General features: G+C 49.6%; 1 protein-coding gene across 2 annotated transcripts in view; it reads left to right on the top strand.

Annotated features, from left to right (window-relative positions):
• The window catches only part of agap3 (ArfGAP with GTPase domain, ankyrin repeat and PH domain 3), a 1,400,505-nt gene that overhangs the window by 847,326 nt on the left and 538,611 nt on the right, over positions 1–14,568 (top strand). For both annotated transcript variants that reach the window (XM_072468572.1, XM_072468571.1), the window contains exon 10: positions 12,693–12,797. In XM_072468572.1, coding sequence (XP_072324673.1) covers positions 12,693–12,797 — 105 coding nt within the window. The remainder of the gene's footprint in view (positions 1–12,692; positions 12,798–14,568) is intronic.

Consider the following 14,568-nt stretch of genomic DNA (forward strand, 5'->3'; position numbering starts at 1 on the left):
GCTGAACCTTCACTGCACTCCCTCTGTGGCAAGTATATCCTTTCTTAGACAAAGAGACCAAGTCTGCAGACATTACTCCAGGTGTGATTGCACCAATGCCCTGTATAGCTGCAGTAAGAGACCTTTACCCCTGAACTCAAGCCCTCTTCAAATAAAGGCCAACTTAGCATTTTCCTTTCTAACTGCTTGCTGTATCTGTATGTTTGCTTCCAGTGAGTGATGTACAAGGACACCCGGGTCCCTCTGTGCATCAACATTCCCCAATCCATCACCATTTAAATAAGACTCTGCAAGATGCACTGCAGGAACTCAACAAGCCTCAACTTCACATTTATGCATGTTATAATAATAATAATCGCTTATTATCACAAGTAGGCTTCAATGAAGTTAGCGTGAAAAACCCTTAGTCGCCACATTCCGGCACCTGTTCGGGGAGGCCGGTATGGGAATTGAACCCTCGCTGCTGGCCTTGTTCTGCATTACAAGCCAGCTGTTTAGCCCACTGTGCTGAACCAGTCTACTGGCATCTGCCATGTATTTCCCCACTCAGTGAACTTGTCTAAATCACCTTGAAGCCTCTTTACATCTTTACAAACATGTGCCTCCCCAGGTTTGGATGTCAGCCAGACAGTTGGAGAACTGATGAATCAACTGAGGAGAAAAAGTCCAGAGTCCTGCTGTCCTATAAAATGCTTTACATTCACTCAGGATGTGAATATCTTGGCCATATTTATTGTCATGAGGAGGTAATAGGCAACTGAATATTTGGCTCGTCCATTTCAGAGAGCAGACATGAGTCAGTCACATTGGTTTGGAATTTAAGTCACATATATGTCCATCGTGGACATTAAAACCTATCTTTCTGATTGATTCTACCAAGGAGCAGTGTGTTTTTAAAAATTCCTTCATGGGACCTGGGCTTGGCTGGCCAGGCCAACATTAATTACCTCTTCCTAATTGCCCTTGAGAAGGTGGTGGTGAGCTGCCTTCTTGAACCGCTGAAGTCCGTGTGGTGTAGGTACACCCACCGTGCTGCTGAATCCAGACGACTGTAACGTGCCGAATTGGAAGATGATGCCCTGTTTCTCCAGCTTGTGTTGGGATTCACTGGAACGTTGCAGCAGGCCAAGGACAGAAATGTGAGCACGAGAGCAAGGTGGTGAATTGAAATGGCAAGCGGCAGGAAGCTTGAGGTCATGCTTGAACAGAGCGACGGTGTTTCACAAAGCGATCGCCCAGTCTGTGTCTGCGCATTATCAGCAGTGAATGCACTGGACTAAATTGAAATAAGTCCAAAGTAATTGCTGCTTCACCGAGAAGAAACATTTGGGACGGTGGGGAAAGCGGAGGTAAAGGGGCAAGTGTTCCACCTGCGATTGCATTGGGAAGGGGATGGGATGTTGCCAATGACAGAGGAGTGGACCAAGCTGTCATGGGAAGGGGATGGGATGTTGCCAATGACAGAGGAGTGGACCAAGCTGTCATGGGAAGGGGATGGGATGTTGCCAATGACAGAGGAGTGGACCAAGCTGTCATGGGAAGGGGATGGGATGTTGCCAATGACAGAGGAGTGGACCAAGCTGTCATGGAGGGAACAGTCCCTTTGGAACGCTGACAGGGGAGATAAGGGGAAGATGTGTTAGGTGGTGGCATCAAGCTTGAGTTCACGGAAATAATGGGGAATGATCCTTTAATTACAGAATCTGGTGGGTTAGAAAGTGAGAACAAGGGGAACACTATCATCGGTCTGGGAGGGGAGGGGAAAGGGGTGAGGATGCAGGAGATGGGCCCGACACTGTCAGCCAGAGCAGGGGTGTTTGGGGGCAATTCCTCGGCTGAGGAAAAAGGGAGGCATGGAGAAGTGTGATTGTGGAAGGTGGCATCATCAGAACAGATACGACGGAGATGGGGAAACTGGGAGAATGGAATGGAGTTCTTTCAGGAAGCAGGGTGTGAGGAGGTGTAGTGGGGGTAGCTATGGAAGTCGGTGGGCTTGTCATCAGTATTCGTGAATAGTCCAGCTCCAGAAATGGAGATGGAAGTCAAGGAAGGGAAGTGTTGGAGACGGACCCTGTGAAGTGAGAGAAGGGTGAAATTTAGGAGTGAAATTGATGGATCTTTCCAGTTTGGGGCAAGAGTATGAAGTGGCATCAACACAGAGTAAGGACCCTTCCTGTGGATTCGCTTATTTCCCATTTCTTTTATCTGTTGTTACCATTTTTGATCCATGGATATTTAAACTTTTAAATCTAACAGGATTGATTGATATTTGTTGTCACATGTACTGATGTACAGTGAAAAGTATTTTTCTGCGGCCGAGGGAACGTACACAGTGCGTACATAGTAGACAAAAAGAATAATCGACAGAACATTGACAAATGGTACATCGACAAATAGTGATTGGTTACAGTGCGGAACAAGGGGCCAACCAAGAGCAGCGTAGGGCGTCGTGAATAGTGTTCTTACAGGGAACAGATCAGTCCGAGGGGGAGTCATTGAGGAGTCTAGTAGCTGTGGGGAAGAAGCTGTTCCTATGTCTGGATGTGCGGGTCTTCAGACTTCTGTATCTTCTGCCTGATGGAAGGGTCTGGAAGAAGGCAATGCCTGGGTGGGAGGGGTCTCTGATAATGCTGTCTGCCTTTCTGAGGTAGCGGGAGGTGTAGACAGAATCACTGTGGGGGTGGCAAGCTTGTGTCATGCGTTGGGCTGAGTTCACCACACTCTGCAGCTTCTTGCGATCTTGGACCGAGCAGTTGCCATACCAGCTGTGATGCAGCCGGATAGGATGCTCTCTATCGCACATCTGTAGAAGTTTGTGAGAGTCGATGCAGACATGCCAAATTTCTTTAGCTTCCGTAGGAAGTCGAGACCTTGGGCTTTCTTGACTGTTGCATCAACGTGAGTGGACCAGGACAGACTGTTGGTGATGGTGATCCCCAGGAACTTAAAGCTATCGACCATCTCCACTTCAGAGCCATAGATTCAGATGGGAGTGTGTGTCGTGCTACGCTTCCTGAAGTCGATGATCAGTTCCTTGGTCTTTACAACATTTAGAGAGGTTGTTTTCGGTACACTATGCAACCAAGTGATCTATCTTCCTTCTGTAGTCTGATTCGTCGTTTGAGATACGGCCCACCACAGTCGTATCATCTGCAAACTTATAGATTAAATTGGAGTTGAATTTTGCCACATAGTCGTGTGTGTATAGGGAGTACAGTAGCGGTCTGAGCACACATCCTTGCAGGGCCCCGGTGTTGAGGACTATCGTGGAGGAGATGCTGTTGCCTCTCCTGACAGATTGCGGTCTGTTGGTGAGGAAGTCAAGGATCCAGCTGCACAGGGAGGGGTCAAGTCCAAGATTGCAGAGTTGGTTATTAGTCTTGTTGGGATAATGGTGTTGAAGACGGAGCTGTAGTCTGTGAACAGCAGTCTTACATAGGTGTCCTTCTGTCGAGGTGTTCGAGGGTTGATTGTAGAGCCAGGGAGATAACATCTGCTGTGGACCGGTTGTGGTGATAGGTGAACTGCAATGGATTGTGACCGTCTGGGAGGCTGGCATTGATTCGACTCATGACTAGCCGCTCGAAGCATTTCATAGTAACAGACGTCAGGGCCACGGTTCGGCGGTCGTCGAGGCAGGCTATCTTGTTCCTCTTTGGCACTGGTATTATTGGGGTCTTCTTGAAGCAGGTAGGGACCATGGAACGGAGAAGTGAAGTGTTGAAGATCTCTGTGAATACACTCGCCAGCTGGTCAGCGCAGGCTCCGAGTGCTCGCCCAGGGACTCCGTCGGGCCCATCTCTTTCCGCGGATTCACTTTCAAGAAGGCAGCTCTTACCTCCGAGGCTGTAATAGTGGGTATGGGTGTGTCCAGGGCTGTTGGGGCGGGTGGCACTGGTACATTGGCTGACTGCTCAAAGCAGGCATAGAACTTGTTCAGTTCATCGGGGAGGGATGCTCCAGCCCCAGAGAGTCTGTGAGGAAGTGAGGAATTCAAAAGTTGCAAAATAGCACATTGTGCTATTTAGATTTAGATTTCGAACAGAGGAACTCAGACTTTATGGCACCTGTGAGAGCGGAGGGATTCAGTTCGATTGGTTGGCTGGTGGCCAATGCATTGGCCAAAGACCATATTCTGCCCGGCGACAGACAGTGATTGGATTCAGTCACGTGGGAGGTTTTCAGGGGACCCAGGAAACAGAACTCTCCTGGAGGCCGAGAGAAGAAGCTATCAGTTGCTGTCTCTATATTTCCAAAAAAGGTTTCCTGCCTGCTGTTTCTGAATATGCAGAGAAGTCTTGAGATCCTGATGAATCCACAGTGAAAATCGTTACAGACGGAAAGCAAGAACCTCCAACTGACAGCCCAGACTAAAAGATGCACTGGAAGACTTCTGTCTGTAAAAGAGACTTTTATCCTTTTCACTTTTCAGCTTATTTTCCGTTACACCCCTCTTTCCTCTGTGTTTGTCTGTCTTATGTGTATAGAGGGTTGGATGAGTTAAATGGGGGAGGGGTTAGGAATTAGATAATAGTTAACCAGTTGTATTTGCTGCCTATTTAATAATAATAATTATCTAATTATAATATTAATAATAATAATCTTTATTATTGTCACAAGTAGGCTTACATTAACACTGCAATGAAGTTACTGTGAAAATCCCCTAGTCGCCACATTCCGGTGCCTGTTCAGGAACACAGAGGGAGAATTCAGAATGTCCAATTCACCTAACAGCACGTCTTTCGGGACTAGTGGGAGGAAACCGGAGCACCCGGAGGAAACCCACGCAGACACGGGGAGAACGTGCAGACTCCGCACAGTGACCCAAGCCGGGAATCGAACCTGGGGCCCTGGTGCTGTGAAGCAACAGTGCTAACCACTGTGCTACCCTGCCGCTCACATAGTTATTGTTATTCATAAAAATTAATTGTGTTTCAATTTACTGTAGTTATTGGGCAGCCAAAGACTAAAGATTCGGTGTTTTCTCAGAATTAATGGTTAATTTAAATTGTGCTGTGCCTCCAGGTCAAGTACTGCTGGAATTGGCCGCACACTAGCCCGCGGTTCATTGGTCATCGGTGTACCAGGAAAAGAGTTGTGGTGGGGGAACTGAATAGGACTGGAACAAGTAACGTTCCACATACCCCAACAGCCCATAACTCCAGCGGATACCCAGAACCACACCTCTGATTTGGAGGAAGTGAGACGACTTAAGGGAGAAATGATTCAATGAGAGAACAAGTTGAGTGAGGGGGGTGGGTGGTGATGGGGATTGTTTCCGACTCTATTCCACAAGGCAGTGGAGGGTCCTCAGAACATCCTGGTGAGGAATGGAAGTGCCGAGGAATCGGACGGCCACAGTGACCAGGAGGTGGTTAGGTCCAGGAAACTGGAAATTATTGAAATGACCAGTGCTTGTGATAACAGCACGTTCTCCTTGTGAATGATTTCATGATGTACCATTGGGTTCCTCGCTGATTGCAGTTGGCTAATTATGTACTGAAACAGGGTGTGTTTAGGCCCTCTCCCTAATTGGTAGCAAAAGGACTCCATTGCATTTCAGAGGACATGTAAACTAATTTTCTGTATTGACAAAAGGGCCTCTTCCCTTGTCACATGGTACCTTGCCCCACCAGGTTCATTCTGTTCTGCTGAGTGAGAGATCTGAAGCCAAGCAGGTTTCTGCTGCTTACTTTAACAGAAAAGGTTAAAAGGTCACTCTTTTTCAGTTCAGTAAATGAGCAATTTGTGCTTTGAGGATGGCAATAGTCGTGGGGAAAGCAGGGGATTAGTCATGTGGAATAGCTCATGAATACATGCAGACTGCACGGGATTCCTCTGCAGGGGTTCAGCATCCATACATTCGGATCAGGCCCAAAGCTCTTTAAATATTTAAATCTCATTGATCTAAACAAATTAAAGCCTCCAATTCCGTCTAATTTAATTAGGTCTCCATGTTTTCCATGGCCAAGTGGAACTGGAAGGCTGACTCACCAGGGTATTATCACAACACACAAAGGATCAAAGTTTACATAACAACCACTTTTTGTCACTTTCATCCAATTAAGGGATGATTGCTTCACAACAACCCAATCAAATGAAGCAAATTCTGGGATCAAAGGTTGCTGATTAATATCATTACCCCCCTCTGTAGGCTCCATTACATCTCAAACCTGATCATTTGCCCAACAAAGCTTTGGATCTAACAGGGGAGTAACTGTGATCCATTGTTAAAAGTGCTTCCTCCTCTCTCGCTCTCTCTCTTTTCCCCTTTGCTTTTTGGATTATGAATGTGACAGTGCTCACTGTCCTGTTGTCTGTAAATACCGCACTCTACATGCATTGAATCAGGGAATGATACAGAACAGGCAGAGGCATTTGGCACATTTGGCATAGTTAATGAGTATTCTGCCGTAGAAACAGTTTCTCCTTATTTATTGTATCAGAACGGTTCATAAATTTGAACACTCCTTTCAAGTTTGCTCTGAGCCTTATCTGCTCTAAGGACAACAATCCCAAGTTCTCCAGGCCCTGCATAGAACTGAAGCTCCCCCATCTCGGGTAACCTTCGCTAAACTGGTGGCCAGACTTGGACACAATACTCCAGTTGAGGTTGGATGTGAGTTTTCTCATGGTTCATCATAACTTTCTTGCTTTTATACACGATACTTCTATTTGGAAAACCCAGGATTCTGTATTCCTTTTTCATCACTTTCTCAACCTATTCTGTCACCTAAAACAACCTGTACACAGAGACCGCAAGGAGCCTCTGTTCCTGCCGTGTGATGCTTCTGCACAATACTAAACTCGAGACATCTGGTGGGCGAGACAATTTGGGGCTGGTCAGGCGCGGGATTCTCTGCAGCCCCGTGCCGAAATCGTGTTTGTCACGGGGCGGGGAATCAATGTTTACGCTGGAATCGTAGCCGGCACCAGCCCCGCTCCCGGGGCCCGGAGAATCGCTCGCGCGCGGATTACACGGCGCGGCTGGGGGGCCATTGACAGAGGGCCCCCCCAGCGATTCTCCGGGCAAAACTGGCCGCGTTCCCGACGGTGTGGTTCCAACCACGTGTCGCCAGTCGGGAACCTCGGGTGGCGGCTGCGGACTCAGTCCACGGCCGCCCTGGTGGGGGGCGGCGATCGGGCGGGTTATATGTAGCGGCGCGGGGCCGATAGTTGGGACATTCTTTCCTCATCCAGATCCGCCAGCTGAGTCCGCCATTGCGTTCGACGTGGCCGCTTGAGGCCGTCACCGTACGCATGCGCGGTTCGGAAGCGGACGTGTGGAGCCCGTATCCGCAGCTGAAGCTGCGAGAAGCACTCCGGGGCCCTGCCACCCCCCCTGCTGGTCGGAGAATAGCTACTAATATTTCTAAGGAATGTCCAGAGTAAAACACCAGCGTTTTTACGCTGGCTTGGGGACAGAGGCCCATTTTTGGAGAATCCAGCCTCCGAAAAAATGAGGAATGATCCAAGAGAGGGAATAATTGACAGTGAGACCTTAGAGCTGAGATCTGGAGGCATTAATTAAAATTAATAGTTTGTACATGGTACTAACTAGATTATAGAAGAGGAAGTGGAGATATTTTAGGTCAGAAATGGGCAGCTGGGATCTGTTGCTTGCAGTCCCTGCACCATGTGGGATCTTGAGGACACTTTATGGGTTTTAGGGAAACCACGTGTGGAGAAAGTGTCTTCAGCTCTCTCTCAGGATGTTTGAGCTTGAGGGGCAGCTGCAGTTACTGCAGAGCATCAGAGTTTCCTGAATCAGAAATTCCAATTGATGATCACCCTACAGACTGTGAGTGTTGAGGGTACAGATGGGTGGCCACCTGGAAGAAGAGGAAGAGTCAAGGAACGCTGTTGCCCTTGGGGAGTGGGCCTGTTTAATCAATCTCGCGAGCTGCCTTGCCATCTCCATTACTCGTGCTGCACATATTGCCTCGGTCTCGCTGCTCCGGCTCCCACTTTAGTATTGTATCCTTTTATATTGCCTCCCCTCGTTCTTCCAACAAAATACATCACTTCACACTTCTGTACATTGAATTTCATCCTCCATATGCCTTCTCGTTCCACAAACGTGCCTGTAAGGTTCTCTGAAGCCAATCTCTGTCCTCCTCACAGATGCAAGACTTCCAAATTTTGAAATTTTGTCTTGTGCGCCAAGATGTAGGTAATACTTATCAATGAAAGCAGAGATCCTAGTACCAACCCCACGACATACTTCGGGACTTGGCCAGCACAGTCAGTGATGGTGCCACGGAGCCAGTCTTGATAATGGACATTTAAATACCCACCCAGAGCACATTCTGTGCCCTTCTAACCCTCAGTGCTTTTTCCAAGTGGTAGTTAACATGGAGAAGTACTGATTCATCAAGTGAGGGAGGAGATAGGAGTTAATTTGGAGAAATTCGAGGTTATCCACTTTGGTAGAAAATGAGAAGGCAGACTCTTAAACGAATGGCCATAAATTAGGAGAGGGGAATGTGCAACGAGACCTGGGTGTCCTCGTACACCAGTCACTGAAGGTAAGCTGTAGCACAGTGGTTAGCACTGTTGCTTCACAGCACCAGGGACCTGGGTTTTGATTCCCGGCTTGGGTCGCTGTCTGTGCGGAGTCTGCATGTTCTCCCCGTGTGTGTGTGGGTTTCCTCCGGGTGCTCCGGTTTCCTCCCACAGTCCAAAGATGTGCTGTTAGGTGAATTGGACATTCCGAATTCTCCCTCTGTGTACCTGAACAGGTGCCGGAATATGGCAACTAGGGGATTTTCGCAGGAACTTCATTGCAGTGTTAATGTGAGCCTATCTGTGACAATAAAGATTATTAATATTACTGTATAAGGAACCTCGGTGAGTTACTGCAGTGCATCTTGTAGATGGTGCACACGGCTGTCACTGTTCGTCGGTGGTGGAGGTTTTGAATGTTTGTGGGAGGGGGAGCAATCAAGCGGCTGCTTTGTCCTGGATGGTGTCGAGCTTCTTGAGTGTTGTTGGAGCTGCACTCATCCAGGCAAGTGGGGAGTATTCCAGCACACTTGACTTGTGCCTTGCAGATGGTGGACAGACTTTGGGGGGGTTCAGGAGGGGAGTTACTTGCTGCAGGATTCCCAGCCTCTGAACTGTTCTGGTAGCCACACCACAACCATCTTCCTTTGTGCCGGGTATGACTCCAGCCAGCGGAGAGATTTCCCTGATTCCCACTGACTCCAGTTTAGCGAGGGCTCAGGGCTCCTTGATGCCACACTCGGTCAAATGCTGCCTTGATGTCGAGGGCAGTCACTCCCACCTCACCTCTGGCATTCAGCTCTTTGTCCATGTTTGAACCAAGGCTGTAATGAGGTCAGGAGCTGAGTGACCCTGGCGGAACCCAAACTGAGCGTCTGTGAGCAGGTTATTGCTGAGTAAGTGCCGCTTGATAGCACTGTGATGACCCCTTCTATCACTTTGCTGATGATGGAGAGTAGACTGATAGGGCGGTAATTGGCTGGGTTGGATTTGTCCTGTTTCTTGTGTACAGGACAGACCTGGGCGATTTTCACATTGCCGGGTAGATGCCAGTGTTGTAGCTGTACTGGAACAGCTTGGCTAGGGGTGCGGCCAGTTCTGCAGTGACCCAGAGCCGGGATCGAACCTGGGACCTCGGCGCCGTGAGGCAGCAGGGCTAACCCACTGGGCCACCGTGCTGCCCATGTCTATCTTTGCTGAATTCTAAACTGCTCCCAATCCTCAGATCTGTTGTTTTTCATGGCCAGTTTATATGCTTCTTCCTTTGATCGAATACTATCCCTAATTTCCCTTGTAAGCCATGGATTGGCCACCTTTCCTGTTTTACTTTTGTCCCAGACAGGAATAAACAATTGTTGCAGTTCCTCCATTTGCTCCTTGAATGTTTTCCATTGCCGATCCACTGTCATCCCTTTCAGTAACATAGAACATACAGTGCAGAAGGAGGCCATTCGGCCCATTGAGTCTGCACCGACCCACTTAAGGCCTCACTTCCACCCTATCCCCGTAACCCCTCCTATCCTTTTTGGACACTAAGGGCAATTTAGCGTGGCCAATCCACCTAACCTGCACGTCTTTGGACTGTAGGAGGAAACCGGAGCATCTGGAGGAAACCCACGCAGACACAGGGAGAACGTGCAGACTCCACACAGACAGTGACCCAGCGGGGAATTGAACCTGGGACCGTGGTGCTGTGAAACCACAGTGCTATCCACTTGCGCTACCGTGCTGACCAATCGTTCCCCAATCGATCAAAGCCAACACACACCTCATTTTATCGTAGTTTCCTTTGTTAAGATTCAGGACCCTATTCTCAGAATCATCTCCGTCACTCTCCATCTCGATGAAAAATTCTGTCATGTTATGGTCGCTCATCCCCAAGGGGTCTCGTACAGCCAGATTGAACCCATGGAGTTCGTGCACAACTAGATTGATTCCCTTCTCATTACACAGTACCCAGGCCAGGATGGCCTGCTCTCTAGTTGGCTCCTCAGCGTATTGATCCAGAAAACCATCCCGTATACACTCCAGAAATTCCTCCTCTACGGTATTGTGGCTAATTTGATTTTCCGAAGCTATATGCAGATTAAAATCACCCATAATTACAGATGTTTCTTTATCACATACGTCTCTAATTTCCTGTTTCATGCCATTCCCAGCATCACCAGTGCAGTTTGGGGGTCTATATGACGCCCACTAATGTTTATTGTCCCTTGGTATTTCTCAACTCTACCCACACAGACTCCACATTGTCAGAGCGAATCTCCTCCCTCACTATTGTGTTAATTTCCTCTTTAACCAGCAGGGCCACACCACCACCTTTTCCTTTCTGCCTGTCCTTCCTAAATACTGAGAACCCCTGGATGTTGAGTGGACTCTGATGTTTGGCACCCCCTGCCTGACTGGGCCCTCTCCCGTTTGTTGTGGGCCCATTTCTCCTGTGGGGAGACAGAGCGGGCATTGTGAGCCGCACGCTTCATGCATTGCATGTGCGGGAGGGAGGGCGGAAACAGGTGTGGGCACCATTGTTGTGCATGGGTGAGCTGGGGAATGATATGGCCCTGGGTGGGGGCGGTGCTAGGTGCATGGTTGTTGGGGGGGCAGGGGTGACAGGCAGGATAGGTGCCAGGGGGCTGGTGCCAGCTCACTAGTGCAGCCAGGTGCAGGTAGTTGATCTTATGGCACTGTGTGCCGGTCCTCCTCCAAGCTGAAGGTCGCAGCCACTTGCTCCCAGGAGACACTGGCTGCCCTGTGGCTGACCCTCCGAGCCCCTCGGGGGAACAGGGTACCCTGTCTGAACTCCACTGCGTCCGACAGTCTGGCCAGGTCGGCATCTCTGAATCTTGGAGCTGGTCTACACTGTGCCACGGCTGCGAGCTGTGTGGGGTTCGCTCTGCGGGGTCGGTTTAAGTGCTGCTCCCCCTCGTTAGTGGGCAGCTGCGGCGCGTGGCCCTGGCGAATCAGCCGGCAGGTTGTCGGTTCGATGATGCTGCTGTTCTTTTGTGTTGTCCTGTTAATAACCAGAAACAGTGAGGCACACTGGGAAATATTCTCCCAAAGAATCGCTGTCGTTTTGGCAGGAAAAACAAGCGAGAATCCTGCCAGCTCTTCCGGCATGAATTCCATCGCAATTCACTGTCACTTGCTCCTAGTTTTGGAGTTTGGGGAGATTCTCACTGAATTCTCCTGCACTCAAGAATGGGGACTAAAGATACGGGCAAGGTTGGCTCCTCCGAGATCGGCACGTCTGTTTCAAAGGCTGGCCAAATCTTAAAATGCAGTGGAATCTCACCCCACCCACGAGCATCGCAAACCCTCGCAGAAAGACCAACACCCCTAATCTTGGAGCCTGGAGGGACAACCTCCCTCTCATCACTAAATGTACACATCACCCCCTCCACACCATGCAGGCATGAGTGTGACCCAACACCATCTCCATCCATTCTCTTTGCTGTTGGAGCTTGCCCCCTCTTTTATAAATTTTATAATAATTTATATTAAACGAAAGCATACCCCGCTATGGGTTGCTGAGGGCCAACCCTCCCCCTTTCAGCCCCCCCCCCCGCCATGTGCCTGTTTCAGACCTCCCTCTTCATACCCCCCTTCCCACTCCTCCTTCAGGCCTCCCCCCTTCATGCCCCCTTCACCTCCCCTGTCATGGCAATGACCCCCCCTTAGGCCTGGCCCCAGCAGTGCCCGTTGGACCCCAGGCACCTGGGCAGTGCCAACCAGCACCGCTGCAAGTTGCCACGTTGGCACTGCCAAGTTACTGTCCTGCACTGTCCCCAACCACCCAGGGGTTCCAATGGCCTTCGAGCCCCCCGACGTGGTCACCACGTCTGCTTTCCATTGATGGAGACCAACACCAATTCACGTCGGCCTCGCACTGTGCCAGTGGGCGGGTGAACCCTGGAGGCTGGGAGACTGACCCCGAGCCGACTGCACATATTTAAATCAGTTTTAAGGACTCGTGCTCGGTGCGAACCCCGTTTAGGAGTTCTCCCGCTAGTCTCCGGGAATAGCAGGAGTGTCGGGTGCAGCACGGGGTTTGTGTGTGTGTGTGTGGGGGGGGGGGGGGGGGGGGGGTGTATTAGTAAACAGTGTCCAGACAATATGTTGCAGTTTTGCTGTTAGAAAAAGATGCCGTTGTTTGTTCCTGAAGTTGTGATTTTTGGTTTGTTCCGTAGGGAATTCTCTTGAAGAGGAGCGGGAAGTCACTCAACAAGGAATGGAAGAAGAAGTATGTGACACTCTGTGATAATGGTGTCTTGACCTACCATCCGAGTTTACATGTAAGTCTCAATCTCAGCTTATTCAATATTCAACCTCACTCTTAAAGTGACTACGAGCACACTGAATAGATTTGAAATGAAGCTGAGTGTTGGTCTTCCCAAGACCTGGTCACAGCATTGAAACGGCTCTGAGCAGCATCCATACTGAAGTGACTGTGATCATGGTGTGCTTTTATTTTCCTTCCTGGGATGTGGGCTTTGCCGGCTGGGCCAGAATCTGTTGCCCTAATTGCCCTTGAGCTGAGTTACTTGCTCGGTCATTTCAGAGGTGGGGGGGGCGGGGGGGGTGGCGGCGCAGTTAAGAGTCAACTCCATCGCTGTGTGGATCTGGAGTCACATGTATGCCAGACCAGGTAAATAAGACAGATTTCCTTCCCTAAAGGACATTAGTGAACCAGATGGGTTTTTACGACAATCGGCAATGGTTTCATGATCATCATTAGACTTTTACTCCAGATTTTTATTGAATTCAAATTTCACCATCTGCAGTGTCGGGATTCGAACCCGGGTCCCCAGAGCGTTCCCCTGGGTCTCTGGTTTACTGGTCCAGTGACAATACCACACCACCACCTTCCCCATATGTTTACCCTCTTCATCCTTCGTGATCTGTCTGCAGCCTCTGACATAGATTAGCATCGAATTTACAATGCAGAAGGTTCCACCGTGGAGAGACTCAGGCACTGTTTCAGCATGCGCGCATACCCGAGGTGCTCGTATCGGAAAATGGTGCATAGAACATAGAACATTACAGCGCAGTACAGGCCCTTCGGCCCTCGATGTTGCGCCGACCTGTGAAACCACTCTAAAGCCCATCTACACTATTCCCTTATCATCCATATGTCTATCCAATGACCATTTAAATGCCCTTAATGTTGGCGAGTCCACTACTGTTGCAGGCGGGGAATTCCACGCCCTTACTACTCTTACTTCCCGTACCAGCCTCCCCGAACAGGCGCCGGAATGTGGCGACTAGGGGCTTTTCACAGTAACTTCATTTGAAGCCTACTTGTGACAATAAGCGATTTTCATTTCATTTTCATTTTTTTTCTCTGAGCAAAGAACCTACCTCTGACATCTGTCCTATATCTATCTCCCCTCAATTTAAAGCTATGTCCCCTCGTGCTCGACATCACCATCCGAGGAAAAAGGCTCTCAGTGTCCACTCTATCCAATCCTCTGATCATCTTGTATGCCTGGCATCCAGATTGAGGAGCGAAATCGGCCTATAAGAGCCACATACGGCAATGACAAGCGCGGCATTCATGCCCACCAACCGGACCGCCCCGTAGCACCAAGCTTCAAATGAGTTTGCCGAGCGGGCGGTGCAAACATTAAGCTCGGAATGAAGAAGCAAATATCCGGATCCTGGGCGGTCCACTTGACAAGGTTGTTATTCTGCTGCCGGACAACCGTGCATGCAGTGACGGACATCACGTCAGCCGAGATGTTGCTGGGTCACTGTCCGCGCACCTGTTTGACTCTCATCTTTCCAGATCTTAGCGGGAAAATCCGCTGCGCTCAGGCCAAACCGCAGGCGGACACACGCAGTTGCCACTCAGCGGGTTCGCCCCGGGAGGTGCGGTATATTCTGGAACTTTGCCAACAGAGCCACTTGGATCCCAGGTGTTGTGTTGGCAAAAACAAGTCCTGTTCCTTGCCAAGTACGGACACGGCAGCAAGTGTAATCACCACGTGGACATCTCCGAAGCCGGGTGCCACATACGGCAGCCATACTGGCCATTGATTCAAATATCCCGGCTCTGCCATTTTC

Source organism: Scyliorhinus torazame, chromosome 11 (assembly GCF_047496885.1).
Source record: "Scyliorhinus torazame isolate Kashiwa2021f chromosome 11, sScyTor2.1, whole genome shotgun sequence".
Taxonomy (NCBI): Eukaryota; Metazoa; Chordata; class Chondrichthyes; order Carcharhiniformes; family Scyliorhinidae; genus Scyliorhinus; species Scyliorhinus torazame.